The sequence below is a fragment of the Mustela nivalis genome, assembly GCF_964662115.1.
Source record: "Mustela nivalis genome assembly, chromosome: 10".
Lineage (NCBI taxonomy): Eukaryota > Metazoa > Chordata > Mammalia > Carnivora > Mustelidae > Mustela > Mustela nivalis.
The window spans coordinates 60,712,699-60,728,701 of record NC_139029.1 but is presented as its reverse complement, the minus strand read 5'-3'; the positions used below and the strand labels follow the sequence as shown (position 1 = coordinate 60,728,701).

General features: G+C 37.5%; 1 protein-coding gene across 5 annotated transcripts in view; it reads left to right on the top strand.

Moving 5' to 3' along the window:
- Nucleotides 1–16,003, top strand: part of SLC44A5 (solute carrier family 44 member 5) — a 395,909-nt gene that overhangs the window by 262,923 nt on the left and 116,983 nt on the right. For all 5 annotated transcript variants that reach the window (XM_082686570.1, XM_082686574.1, XM_082686573.1 and 2 more), the window contains one exon: nucleotides 7,834–7,907. In XM_082686570.1, the coding sequence (XP_082542696.1) occupies nucleotides 7,834–7,907 (74 nt within the window). The remainder of the gene's footprint in view (nucleotides 1–7,833; nucleotides 7,908–16,003) is intronic.

The window sequence follows — 16,003 nt, the reverse complement described above, 5'->3', positions numbered from 1 at the left end:
TGTCTTAAGAGTCTTAAAAATTATCCAAACTAAATAAATAAATAAAAAAAAAACCCACCCAATTTCTGGTCTTGTGATTGACTTCCAAGTTTCAAGACTGGAAATGATCTATAAACTAAACAAACAGTAGAACAGGTCAGTGAAATCATGAGCTGGTTCTTTGAGGAAAATAATAAATTTGATAAACACCTTGCCAGACTTATCAAAAAGAAATGAGAAAGGACTCAAATAAATAAAATCACAAATGAGAGTGGAGAAATAATAACCAATAACACAGAAATACAAACAATTATAAGAGGATATTATGAAAAATTATATGCCAACAAATTGGACAATCTGGAAGAAATGGAATAATTCCTAGTAATACATAAACTACCAAAACTAAAACAGGAAGAAATGGAAAACTAGAACAGACCCATAAGCAACAAAGAAATTGAATCAGTAATCAAAAATCTTACAATTAACAAAAATCCAGGAACAGATGTGTTCCAGGAGAATGCTACCAAACATTTAAAGAATAAATAATATCTATTCTCAAACTATCCAAAAAAATGAAATGGAAGGAAAACTTCTAAACTCATTCTATGAGGCCAACATTACCTTGATTCCAAAACCAGACAAAGACTCCATTAAAAAGAACTAGAGGCCAATATGCCTGGTTAACATGATATAAAAATTCTCAAAAAATGCTACTAAATAGAATCTAACAGTATATTAAAAGAATCATTCACCACATTTGAGTGGGATTTATTCCTGGGCTGCAAGGTAGTTATATATTTGCAAATCAACATGATATAACACATTAATGAAAGAGAGGATAAGAACCATATGATCCTCTCAAACGATGCAGGTAAAGCATTTGACAAAGTACAACATCCACACATGATAAAAACCCTGAACAAAGTAGGGATAGAGAGAATATACCTTAATATCATAAAAGCCATATATGAAAAATCCACAGCTAGTATCATCCTCCATGGAGAAAAACTAAGAACATTTCCCCTAAGGTTAAGAAAAGACAGAATGTCTACTTTCACCATTGTTAATTAATATCATCCTGGAAGTCCTTGACTTAGCAATCAGACAACAAAAAGAAATGAAAAGTGTCAAAATCAGCAAGGAATAAGTCAGACTTTCATTATTTGCAAATAACATGATACTCTATATGGAAAACGCAGAAGACTCCACCAAAAATTGCTAGAACTGATACACAAATTCAGTAGTGTTTCAGGATACAAAATTAACAGACAGAAATCTGTTGCATTTCTGTACAACAATAATGAAACAGCAGAAAGAGAAATCAAAGAACTAATCCCATTTACAGTTGCACCAAAACCCATAAGATACTTAGGAATAAACCTAACCGAAGAGGTAAAAGACCTGTAGTCTAAAAAGCATAAAACACTGATGAAGGAAATTGGAGATGTGAAAAACATTCCATGCTCATGGATTGGAAGAACAAATATTGTTAAAATGTGTATGATACTGAAAGAAATGTATATCTTTAATGCAATCCCTACCAAAATACCACCAGCATTTTTAAAGGAGCTATAACAAACAATCCTGAAATTTTTATGGAACCAGAAAATACCCTGAATAGCTGAAGTCATCTTGAAAAAGAAAAGCAAACTGGAGGCATCAGCATTCTGGACTTTAGCTCTATTACAAAGCTGTAGTCATCAAGACAGTATATATGGTACTGGAACAAAAGCAGACCCATAGATCAATGGGACAGAACAGAAAACTCACAAATGAACCCACAACAGTGTGGTCAACTAATATTTGACAAAACAGGAGAGAATATCCAATGGAAAGGGGGGAAAAAGCAATCTCTTCAACAAATCATGTTGGGAAAACTGGACAGCCACATGCAGGAGAATGAAACTGGAGGATCATTTTCCTATACTATATACAAAAATAAATTCAAAATTGTGAAAGACCTGAATGTGAGACAGGAAACCATCAAAATCCTAGAGAACACAGGCAGTAACCTCTTTGACATTGGCCATAGCAACTTCTTACTAAATACATCTCTTTTTTTTTTTTTAAAGATTATATTTATTTATTTGACAGACAGAGATCACAATTCGGCAGAGAGGCAGGCAGAGAGAGAGGAGGAAACAGGCTCCCAGGACCCTGGGATCATGACCTGAGCCAAAGGCAGAGGCTTTAACCCACTGAGCCACCCAGGTGCCCCCTAAATACGTCTCTTGAAGCAAGAGAAACAAAAGCAAAAATGAACTATTAGAATTTTATCAAGATAAAAAGCTTCTGCACAACAAAGGAAACAATCAACAAAACTAAAAGACAATCTACAGAATGGGAGAAGATATTATAAATGACATACCTAGTAAAAGGGTAGGTTTGCAAACCCATAAAGAGCTTATAAAACTCAACACACAAAGAACAAATCATCCAGTTAAAAATGGGCAGAAGACATGAACAGATACTTTTCTAAAGAAGAATCCCGATGGCTAACAGACACATGAAAATGTGCTCATGAGAGAAAAATCAAAAATACAATGAGATACAACCTCACACCAGTCAGAATGGCCAAAATTAACAACACAAGGAACAGCAGGTGTTGGCAAGGATGTGGAGAAAGGGAACCCTCTTACACTACTGGTGGGAATCCAAACTGGTACAACCATTCTGGAAAAATGTATAGAGGTTCCTGAAAAAATTAAAAATAGGACTAGTCTATGTCCCTACAATTGCACTACTATGTATTTACCAAAAGGATACGAACATACATTATTTGAAGGGATATGTGCACCCTGATATTCATAGCAGCATTATCAACAGTAGCCAAATTATGGAAAGAGCCCAAACGCTCCTCAACTGATGAATGGATAAAGAAGAAATGGTACCCTTAAACCATTGTGCCATCCAGGCACCCTGCCCCCTATTTTTAAGAAGGAGTTTCTAAAATAACAAAGAGTGGTCCAGGTGAAAAAATGTGAGGGTAGCTGGCTTGCTGATTTCAGGGCTGCTAGGTTGGTCTAGGGTGCAGCTGGGGCCATCAAGTGGCACCCAGGAGGAGGAGGGCTCAGCTTGCATGTGGAAGGCCCTCACCGACTTCTAGTGCTCCTCAGCGGGAAAGTGAGCACGCCAAGTTGCTTCATGGAGAGCTGAGAGACCCAAGTTTCTTACCCCCATCTCCACATCAGGGCCAAGCCCTTTTCCTGGGGAGAGTCAGAAGTCACTTCATGCCTGGCTATAAAGATGAATAAAGAGAAAGAGAATCTGAACCACTGCCCTTTGGGAACACAGCACTAGTTTGGACCATGACTCTACACACAGACCAGAAAAGTATATGGGACCTTAAACTCACCTTCCTTACTTGTATCAAATGACAACCAGTTGACTGATTTTCCATCCCTTTGCTTTTGATGGGGGAAAATTAACTGGTCTGGCTAGAGGGTATGGTCTACTTTCTCCAAAGCAATGTACCAGAAAAGCAAAGCAGATTTGAATACATTATCCTCCCTGGTCCAAGAATATAATCCCCAAACACCTCAAAGTGTGAATTACTGAGAAATGCTATCCCACCATGGTAGGGAGACTACTGGGGGATAGTTGTGTGGGCATGGAGTAGTCCCTGGTGCTGTAGCCTATACCTGGCACCAGGAGAGGGAGAGATAGAGAGAGAGAGAGAGAGGGAGAGAGAGAAACCATAGTGTAAAACCCCATATGGAACCAAAATTCCAGGTGATGCCCATTCATCAGTGGTAGTAGCTGAGGAGTGAGGGTTTTAGTTTTAAAAAATTTCCTTTTGGGCTCTGCTGCTTTCTATGTGCCCTGTCCTTTGAGATTGGCAAGTTTTTTCTAGTCATTTCTAGTATATGTTTACCTCTCCTTGTGCTTGCTACATAATATTATAAATATATAACATTATAATACTATGTAACATTAGATTATTATACATAAGAATTATATAATTATATGTTATATATAATTATATAATATATAACTTTATATAATTATATATAGTATATAATTATTGGTATAAACATATTATAGGAATAAACATATTATAAGTATATAATTATAGGATTCTGGCCAATCTGATTCTTCTGGTCACACCTGATCTTCCTCTTCTTGGTGGTTCTGATTAAACAGAAGGGCTTTAACAACTTCAAAATTTCTAATTAAGGCACATCAGTGTTCTAATTTTTCTCTCCTTTAGCTCTTTACCCACAGGCATTTCTTACTAGATTTCCCCTATTTAACTACTGCTGTCAATTTAACAACCTCCTGGTAGGATGAGAACCTGATCTTGAATAAGGTCTGTCAGAATGCATGTGAATCAGATACTCTTCCTCACCTCCAAGCAGGTTTTTGCTTTTCAATGATTGTTAACCAAAGAAAGCTAGAGTACCTGTTTTCTTCTCTTTTTATTATTATTATTATTATTATCACAATTCTTTAAGTGAAATTTAAAATTCCTGGGTTGAAATTGGATTTAAGCAAATGATAGTTTGTGGATTGAGCGTGATTAACTTTCTCCATTAATGATTCATTTCCTATTGTAGAATAATCAGGATATGGATGACATTTTAGATATGGTCAATTTGAGGCTTTACAGAAAACTGACATAATATTAGAACAACTGCTAAATGAAACGGTTAAGAATTGGAGATCTAGATATTTGTTCGACTTTACCCTCTCTCTACTTCTCTCTCATGGACCTTAAATAAGTCAAATCACCTTACTACCCCTAAAAACCCAAAGGTATTCTTAAGAAACTCACAAGGTATGTGAAAGCAGTAAAGGTATAGCTGGGCTTTAGCAATGGAAGGTATTACTGTGTCTGTTACTGTACAGTTATTATTCATTATTATTCCTACTACCATCACAAAAAATAGTGTGTAACTTCAACCAGCCTGCGCTAAAACATTAGAGGATATATCCTTACGCTCTCAGGAACAAAGAAGTTTTTGCTATGAAAATTCTCATGTGCAACTTTTAATCCTGCCAAATAGTTTGATCTTTTTTCTTTACTAATAAATTTTTCATTAAGTTTCAAATAGAGAATTGTGGGATTATTTCTCACATTCAAGATACAGTTTTGGCCTTCCAGACCACTTACCAGCTGAACAAGATATAATATTAGGGTTAGGAAATTAATTGAAAGCCTTGAGTATCCCTGCTGGATTTTTTTTTTTTTTAAAGATTCCATTTATTTATTTGACAGGCAGAGATCACAAGTAGGCAGAAAAACAGCCAGAGAGAAAGGAGGAAGCAGGCTCCCTGCTGGGCAGAGAGCCCGATGCGGGGCTTGATCTCAGGACTCTGGGATCATGACCTGAGCTGAAGGCAGAGGCCACCCAGGTGCCCAAAATTCAATATCTTTTTTTGAAAAAATATTTTATTTGTTTATTTATTTGACAGAGAGAGAGAGAGAGAGAGATCCCAGGTAGACAGAGAAGCAGGCAGAGAGAGAGGGGGAAGCAGGCTCCCTGCTGAGCAGAGAGCCTGAATCCCTGCTGGATCTGAGCTTGATTTGTTATCCTTTGCGAATCAATGAGTCTCTATCAAGCCAGTTTTTCTCTAAACCAAGTCTGACAATATCTAGTTTATGAAATGGCTGGGAAAATTACAGTTTTGAGCCATTTCATTTTTTAATGCATTATATACATTATTGTGAGTTTGGTTGCAAATCTACCCCCTATCCAAGTTTATGTAGTCAGTCCTTTACTTAATAAATAGTACCCTTTTTTAAGAGAAGGAGAGAGGTGGGGGAGTGGCAGAGAGAGAGAGGGAGAGAACCTTAAGAAGGTTCCATGCCTACTCTGTTCCACTGGTCTATGTGTCTGTTTTTATGCCAGTACCATGCTGTCTTGGTGATCACAGCTTTGTAGTAAAGCTTGAAATCAGGTAACGTGATGCCCCCAACTCTATGGTCAAAAGTCCATGGAAAAAATATACAGTGGAAAAAAGACGGTCTCTTCAATAAAAGGTGCTGGGAAAACTGGGCAGCTATATGTAGAAGAATGAAACTCGACCATGCTCTTACACTGTACACAAAGATAAACTCAAAATGGATAAAAGACCTCAATGTGAGACAGGAATCCATCAGAATCCTAGAGGAGAACATAGGCAGTAATCTCTTCGATATCAGCCACAGCAACTTCTTTCAAGATATGTCTCCAAAGGCAAAGGAAAGAAAAGCAAAAGTGAACTTTTGGGACTTCATCAAAATCAAAAGCTTCTGCACAGCCAAGGAAACAGTCAAGAAAACAAAGAGGCAACCCACGGAATGGGAGAAGATATTTGCAAATGACAGTACAGACAAAAGGTTGATATCCAGGATCTATAATGAACTCCTCAAACTCAACACACACAAAACAGAAAATCATATCAAAAAATGGGCAGAAGATATGGACAGACACTTCTCCAATAAAGACATACAAATGGCTCTCAGACACAAAAAATGGGCAGAAGATATGGACAGACACTTCTCCAATAAAGACATACAAATGGCTCTCAGACACATGAAAAAATGTTCATCATCACTAGCCATCAGGGAGATTCAAATTAAAACTACATTGAGATATCACCTTACACCAGTTAGAATGGCCAAAATTAGCAAGACAGGAAACAACATGTGTTGGAGAGAATGTGGAGAAAGGGGAACCCTCTTACACTGTTGGTGGGAATGCAAGTTGGTGCAGCCTCTTTGGAGAATAGTGTGGAGATTCCTCAAGAAATTAAAAATAGAACTTCCCTATGACCCTGCCATTGCACTACTGGGTATTTACCCCAGAGATACAGATGTAGTGAAAAGAAGGGCCATCTGTACCCCAATGTTTATAGCAGCAATGGCCACGGTCGCCACACTGTGGAAATAACCAAGATGCCCTTCAATGGATGAATGGATAAGGAAGATGTGGTCCATATACAGTACGGAGTATTATGCCTCCATCAGAAAGGACGAATACCCAACTTTTGTAGCAACATGGACAGGACTGGAAGAGATTATGCTGAGTGAAATAAGTCAAGCAGAGAGAGTCAATTATCATATGGTTTCACTTACTTGTGAAGCATAAAAAAAGCATGGAGGACATGGGGAGTTAGAAGGGGGTTGGCGTAAATTGGAAGGGGAGGTGAATTATGAGAGACTAGGACTCTGAAAAACAATCTGAGGGGTTTGAAGTGGTGGGGGGGTGGGAGGTCGGGGTATCAGGTGGTGGGTATTACAGAGGGCACAGATTGCATGGAGCACTGGGTGTGGTGAAAAAATGATACTGTAATGCTGAAAATAAATAAATGAAAAAAAAAAAAAAGAAGGTTCCATGCCCAGCCTGGGCTTTGATCTCACAACCTGAGATTATGGCCTGAGCAGAAATCAAGAGTTGAATGCTTAACTGACTGAATCATATAGGTGCCCCAATAAGTAGTACCCTATAAATGTGTATGTAGAAAGATACTGGGGGGAGGGAGAAGTGGAAACTGGCTTTTATTTTTTTTAACTATACCATACAGTGGGGAGGCACAATGAGGAAAACCATAAAATCAAATAAATTACCACTTCAAATAAAATATTTTACTTGATATTGCTAGACTTCTCTCTAAAAACATCATACAAATAAAGAACCAAAAGAAAATAAATACTAAGAATTCTGATGGAGCTCCTTTAATCCTGGAACTGTGACCATTCTATCACCGCCAAATCTCTGATTACAGGAATACATCTGATATACCTTTTGGAAATACTGGATATGAAATGGCATAATTACTATTACTGCTTTTCCCCCTTTCCTATATTTGTTTACTAGGTAAGATGCTGTTCTGGGCCCCTTTTAATTCTGTATTCCTTTCTGTCTTTAGGAATTGTACAGATGTCCTGTGCTGTATCATCTTCGTACTGTTTATCATTGCCTACATTCTTTTAGGACTCGTGGGTGAGTAAATACAGGTATAGGAGAGATTTAAAATTTGCTAATGGAATAACAACTAAGACAATGTCACATTTTTAATATTAATCATTTTCTTCCCCAAACCTTGTTATTATTGATTATTGTCTCTTCTTGAATGACTGTGCCTCACCGGTACTCATTGGGTAGCAGACTCAAACAATAATAAAAAGTAGTTTATTCAAAGGCAAGTCCATATTACTTGAGTACCTACAATTATAAAGAAGGAAGAAAAATATCTTATGGTTTTGGGGCACCTGGGTGACTCAGTTGGTTAAGTGTCTGCCTTCAGCTTGGGTCATGATCCAGGGTCCTAAGATCAAGGTCCCACTCAGCAGGGAGCTTGCTTCTCCTTCTCCCTCTGCTCTCTCAAATAGATAAATAAAACCTTTAAAAAACCCCCAAACTTATGGTTTCTTATTAATCATTTTTACTCATGAAATTCTCTTAAGCAGCTAATTATGTTCATGTTGCTATTTACTAGTATGCACTAAGGTCTAGATTAGTTTAGGTAATATATAAACTTTTTTATAAGCAAATTAAAAAGAAGGAATAATTATTAAGAATTTCACCACATTGTATATATACAATGGAATATTATACAGCCATCAAACCCCCGAAATCTTGACATTTGCAATGACGTGGATGGAAATAGAGGGTATTATGCTAAGCGCAATATGTCAATCAGAGAGGGACGATTAACATATGTTCTCACTGATTTGAGGAATTTGAGAAACAAGACAGAGGATCATAAGAGAAGGGAGGGAAAAAATTAAACAAGATGAAACCAGAGAAGGAGCCAAACCTAAGGAGACTCTCAATCTCAGGAAACAAACTGAGGGTTCCTGGAGGTGAAGAGGGTAGGAGGGACGGGGTGACTGGGTGATAGACATTGGGGAGGGTATGTGCTAGGGTGAGTGCTGTGAATTGTGTAAAACTGATGAATCACAGACTGTACCCTTGAGACAAATAATACATTTATGTTAATTAAAAAAAAGAATTTCACCACATAATTCATTGATGTTTAAGAAGTCTTATTGTCTTTAACCACGAGGAAGGGATATTCTGTTATTTACTGTTAGGCTGAAGATTTTTCTTTGAAGGTGAAAATAAAGAGAAAAATGTACAAATTATTAACATTTTTAAAAACCTACCAAAGGGTAGGGAATAGTTTCTGTAAAAAAAAGTTTTCATAATTGCATGCGAATGTATCACTTTTCCCTTTGAGACCGAAGTCCTGTTCCTTAGATGCTGACTCAGGAAACTTTAACGTATTATTATGAGAGCAGGGGTTAGAAAACCTCAGTAATTCTAGTACCAATAATGAATGGGCTGAAGTGTGTGGACAGAATGCATAAGCAGAAAGGAGGCTGTGCCTGCCAGAGGAACAGTGGAAAATCCTCTTCCCGGTTCTTCAGTTTTATCTCCCATTAGGAGAAATACTTTGAGAATAGCAATTGGAAGTAATTTTCAAAATATCACCTCATTAATACCATGCAAAAACTATGCAGAATTGGAGGATTCGAAAAAGTAAGGCAGTAAGAAAAATAGGGAGGGAAGAATAAAGGAAAAGAAACCACAATACTAAATAATGTTCTCTAAGACCTTCTGAAGATTCCTTTGTTATTTCTTCCAAGCATTTTAACTTCTCAACATTAAGGCAGTTGTAGCACAATACACAGTCTGTATGTTGAATATTATAATATCATAAATTTTCTTATGCAGTTAAAAGAATTTTAGCTTCTCTAACTTTGGGACTCATCTCTAACTTTGGGACTCATCTTGCCTTAATTTTTTTTTTTTTTTGATTACTGTTACTTTTTGTCAGAGAACTGACATTGGTTGCATAAGAGAAAGAAGACTTAGAGTCAGGTTCTTCTAGGGTTTCCTTATATTACTTAGTGGATTTGGGCTACTTTCCTAACCTCGGTTTTCTCATGTGTGAAGTATATAAACACCATCTACTTTGCAGGGCTGCTGTGTGGAGTAAATGAAATGATATCCAGGTACACCAATAATTCAAATTACTGGGCAGTATTTCATTTGCTATTATTGTGTATTCTAGGTGTTCTGGATTTTAATAAATTGCTTTTAAGTGTAATTTACTATATTATTTCTATGGCAGCTCATAATTTGGGTTATTAAAGTTTGAATACACACAGGGACTTCATAAGGATCTCGTACTGTCTCCTCCATTTCTCAGGACAAAGTTGTAGCCCACAGAGAAATGTGTTCTGTCCTTATATAGAGCTGGAAAAGCCACAGTCACTCTCTTACCTGCTGACACAGTAGAGAAAAAAGATGGGAGTGTACCCCATCATCCCCTCTGGAGCAAGATAGGAATTTTGCTTCTTGGTTTAAGATCTCCAGATTTGGTTTATAAATATCATCATTCACATGAAGAAATTGAAGGATAAATGTTCCCTAAAGAAAAACTGTGTTCAGTATTGGATTTAGTGATTCTTCCAAATTAATCCTGATGCCACTGATTAAAATGAATGACTCATAAAATTTACTTTATATATATACATGCATATACACACATTTATATATAAACACATTTATTATATATATGCTTATATATATATATATATATATACACACAGTTATATATATACATATTTACTCTCTATATATACACTTGTCTCATTCCTGAACTACAGATAGCCTAAATAGTCTAAGATAAACTTTAGTCTTCAGTTATGTCCTGTGTTGGATTAAAAGAAGAATGAAGGTAAACGATTAGCAGAGATTACTAGGAGTGTGAAAAAGTTTTTGACAAGAATATGTACTTCATCTGATGAGAGACGGTGCTAACTCAGTTTCACTGATGTGTATTATAAGTAGTGTGAAATCAATGAAAGGTAATCTTGCTTAAAGTGGCTCTTCTGCCTGCCACTCCTCAATGATTGCAAATCCAACAGGAAGAGAGGTACCCCAAGTCAGCACTACTTTATTTATTTATTGAAAAAGATATACATGTTTTTATTTTATTTTCAAATTTTAACTTCAGTATAGTTAACATACAGTGCTATTTTAGTTTCAGATGTACAATATAGTGATTCAACAAGGTCAGTACTACTTTTGCTGCTATTTTACTATCCCAGAAGGAGGAAGAAATGTTCTCTTCCCCAGCAACAGCCCAGCAATGACCACTGAGGGACAGTCATAACTCAGCCAATGAGAAACCACTATACTTCAAATTCCAGGTTACTCCAATTGACTTTTTTTTTTTTTTTTTTGTAAATTATAGCCCTCTCAGCTTCCCTTTTCCTCTTCTTAAAGCTGTGTTCATCTCCTTTGCTCAGTTTTGTTGTAGCTTGCTCTTGTTATTCCCGGGTTAAGCCCATTTTTGCTGGTGAAACAACTGGCAGTTTTATTTTTAAGGTTCATAGTACTTTGACATCTTTTGCTGTTTTGTTAGACCAGGGCCTTCCAAGGTATATCGTTTGTCCATTTCTTTTTATAAGAAGTTTTACCATGAAAAAGCCACGTTTTTTGCAAATTCTGCTGTGGGGAAAAAAAAAAAAAAACTGTTCTGTGCCCTTTATGTGGAATATGGCCAGCTAGGATAACACTTGGATGCAACAAAGGCACTTGATATTCGGCTAATGAAAAGCAGAACTTCTGTTCAAGTGAGTAAAGTGGAGTCTGGATAGAAGATAATCATATCTTGAAAGATCAAACTAACGTTTATGATAATCGCTGCCTTTTGTCCCACTTCACTGACGGTTGCTATCCAATTATTGTACTAACTAGAAAAATGAATAAGAATATTTATCATGCAAATTGTCCTTTGTTATCCTTGTGCTAACATTATACAATAATAGCACAATTTTAACATTTAATAAATTTTTAGTTCTCCTCATATCCCTTTTAAAAGAATTTTAATTTCAGTATAGTTAACATACAGTGTTATATGAATTTCAGGTGTACAATATAGTGATTCAGCAATTCTATACATGACTCAGTGCTTATAAGAAAAGTGGACTCTTCTTTATCCCCTTCACCTATTTCACCCATCACCCCACCCTCATTTGTCTCTATAGGTTAGAGTCTGTTTTTTGGTTTGTCTCTTCATTTTTCCTGTTTGTTTTGCTTCTGAAATTCTTTGTGTGAGTGAAATCATTTGCATTTGCCCTATTTCTCATTTTTTTTTTAAAAATGTATTTCCAGTTGAGTATGTCAGTTCATTGTTGTATTTACATATAAAGCCCTTGGAGTTAGGGTCCAAAGTTTGTTTTTTGGTTGTGCTTTTCAGTCTTAGGAATAATTATTCCTATTAGTTGAAGTGATAGGACATTAATACAAAAGTAAAATAATGTAAACAAACTGAGAACTCTCACCGTGCTGTGAGAGGCCCAACCCACGTGGAGAAGCTCTGTGTGGGGGGTCCGATCATCAGGCTCAGCTGAGCTCCCAGGAACAGTATTTACTGTCCACTTCACAGGGTCTTCAGATGATTGAAGCCTCTGTCAACATGGGACTGCAGGGGCCCCGGCTGAGGCTTCTCCAGTTTTCTGAATGCCAAAATCACTAGCAGAATAAAATGGTTGTATTGAGCCAGGGGGTTTGGAGGTATAAAAATAAATAAAGAGAACAAAATTTTGTACCTGGAAGTGAGATGCTGCTTAACCAAACCTGAAACACAGGCATTGGTTTTTAAGCCAGGGTATGTTCAGAAGCCCAATGAGTTTGAAGGAAACTATTAGAGTTTGAAAGAAAATGAGAAAAATGCAGTTAGAAACAGGAGAGGTCACTTTACTACATGGAAGCAGCAGTTTGGCAACCCTGTTGCAGCTGGTAATGTAGGAAGTAGGAAATGTACCTAATGAATTCAGTGATCTAGCTGACTAGAGCGTGCCTATGAGAGGAACCAACCCTGAAGGGCCTCATCCACACCTGGCCCTGACTTGGGTGATGAGATCCAGACTTGGAACCAGAGCCTGATGCTTTTTTTTTTTTTTTTAAAGATTTTATTTATTTATTTGACAGAGAGAGATCACAGTAGACAAAGAGGCAGGCAGAGAGAGAGAGGGAAGCAGGCTCCCTGCCGAGCAGAGAGCCCGATGCGGGACTCGATCCCAGGACCCTGAGATCATGACCTGAGCCGAAGGCAGCGGCTTAACCCACTGAGCCACCCAGGCGCCCAGAGCCTGATGCTTTAATTGGATGAGGCTTCTGGGGATCTTGGGAGAGTATAAACGTGTTTGATTGCAGAGAGAATGTAACAAATGTGTTGCTGGAGGCTGGACTAAGGTTGTTTTAACACATAGCTGTGACTTTGCCCCTCTTTCTGCGGAGAAGTATGGAATCCCAAGCTTCACTTTGCTGGTGAAGCTTGGGATTCCTTCAATGGAGAAATGAACTAAGCCTAATAAGACTAGTTGGGGCCTTGATGTGCAAGTGATTTATAGATTGGTGGCAAAGGATAAATGGAAGGCCATCATGGGTCCACTGCACTTTCCAATAGACTGAAAGTACCAAGTACAGAAAGGAGGAGGCTTTGCATAATTCAGTCTTTTTTTTTTTTTTTAAGATTTTATTTATTTGACAGACAGAGATCACAAGTAGGCAGAGAGGCAGGCAGAGAGAGAGGAGGAAGCAGGCTCCCTGCTGAGCAGAGAGCCCGATGCGGGGCTTGACCCCAGGACCCTGGGATCATGACCTGAGCCGAAGGCAGAGGCTTTAACCCACTGAGCCACCCAGGCACCCCTACATAATTCAGTCTTAAATCTGTCCTAGAATGAGGTAGAGAATAAACAAAGGAGTTAAATTAATAATTAAATGTGGTCAAACTTGACTCCATCATTTCTGGTGTTAGAGTATATGGGGTAACAATATGGCGTTATGTGTACTTTATATTCATTGCTTCAGGAAATCCAGCGTATAATTCTCTTCCCTAACTTGAACTGCCCCCAAATGCCAAGGAGAGTGGAGTCTTACTTCTGATGTCTAGGTGGAAGGAGAGACCTTAGAGTCTACTGGAGCACTGACATTTCTGTTGGTGCCGTTTGGTATCCTTTCTCAGTCAGTTGCTCATCTGGATCCTTCCACTACTTCAGTGGTTTCCTATGCTAGGATCCAAAAATAGAGCCTATAGGTCTTTATGCAGTGCTCAGCCATTTCTCCCTGAAGCACTACTAGTGTCTGAATGCAGCCCCTATTCTTAGGCCCCAGTATTCAGCCTAGGGGACCAGCTCAGTCTCTGCCTTCATGGCATGGTCCCTTTTGGAGTATTTGTATTCCTTTTGGCTTTCAGCCTTGGTTCAGGGTCATTCTCACCTGTCCTAAATTGAATTCTCAGTAAGGTTTGAGTTCTTGTCCATTTCTCATGAAGAAAGTTGATCTTCCCCATCCCAAAGAATGCGGAACAAAAAGGAGAAACCATGTTTTCATCACTGAGAAATCACTCAGGTGAGCTTCTGAAGAGCAGAGGTAATTCCAAGGTGACTTTGAGTCTGTCATACCCAGAAAGAGTGAAGAGTTTATCTTACTAATAAATAAATCTAATGTAAATATGAATTACGCCTCACCAAGCATCCTGTTACAGTTTGTGATCTTGATGGCATGATCCTAATGTTCATGGGAAGGGGAAACCTGTGATGGACAGCGGCTCTGACAGGATACCCCACCATGCTTTTAGTCTACCCTAAAACTAAAACGTGCCTTCCTATCAGATCACAGCTTGGAAACATTGTTCTAGCAAGAAATTTGAAGAATTCTAGTTCTTTTATTTTTAAAATTGTTCTACTAAACTTCATCTTTTTTTTTAAGGTTTTTGTTTTTCAGATGTTAATTCCAGTATAGTTAACATGCAGTGTTATATTAGTTTTGGGTAAACAAGATAGTGATTCAGCAACTCTATAAATGACTCAGTGCCCATTGTAAGTGTACTCTTAACCCCTTTCCTTTATTTCACCCATCTTCTCTCCAGTCTCCCCTCTGGTAACCATCAGATCGGTCTCTATAGTTAAGTCTGTTTCTTGGTTGGTTTGTTTTTTTCTTAAATTCCCCACGAGAGAGGAAATCATATTTGTCTTTCTCTGACTGACTTAACTTCACTTAGCAGTCTACTCTCAACACTCATGTTTTACAAATGGCAACATTTCTTTTTTTTAATGGATGAGTAATATTCCATTTTGTGTGTGTAAGCATGCATGTGTATGCTTGTGCGCATGCACACACACACACACACCCCACTTCATCCATTCATTCATGGACAGGCAGCTTCCATAATTTGGCTATTGGAAATAATGCTGCAATAAACATAGGGATGCATATATCTTTTCAAACAAGTGTTTTCATATTCTTTGAAATATGAAATATCCAGTTGTGGAATTACTGGATCATATGGTAATTCTATTTTTATTTTTTGTGTTACATACATACATACATACATTTCACAGTGACTGTACCAGTTTGCATTCCCATGAACAGTGCATGAGGTTTCCTGTTTCTTCATATCCTGACCAAGAAACTTGTTGTTCCTTGTGTTTTTGATTTTAGCCATTCTGACAGGTATGAGGTGATATCTCATTGTGGTTTTGATTTGCATTTTTCCTGATGATTAGCAATATTCAGCATCCTTTCATGTGTCTGTTGGCCATCTGTATATCTTTTTTGGGAAAAGTCTGTTCATGTCTTCTGCCCATTTTTAAAGTAGATTTTTGGGGGGGGTGTTGAGTTGTATGAGATCTTTATATATTTTGGATACTAACTCTTTTTTTAGATATGTCATTTGCAAATATCTTCTCCCATTCAGTAAGTTGCCTTTTAGTCTTGTTGAGTTTTTCCTTTGCTGTGCAGAAGCTTTTTATTTTGGTATAGTCCCAATAGTTTATTTTTGTTTTTATTTCCTTTAGGAGACATATCCAGGAAAATGTTGCTATGGCAATGTCAAAGAAATTACTGCTTGTGCTTTCTTCTAGGATTTTTACAGTTTCAGATTTCACATTTAGGTTCTTAATCCATTTTGAGTTTATTTTTGTGTATAGTGTAAGAAAGTGGTCCAATTTCATTCTTTCACATATGGCTAACCAGTCTTCCCAAGCTATCTGTTGAAGAGACTGTCTTTTCCCATT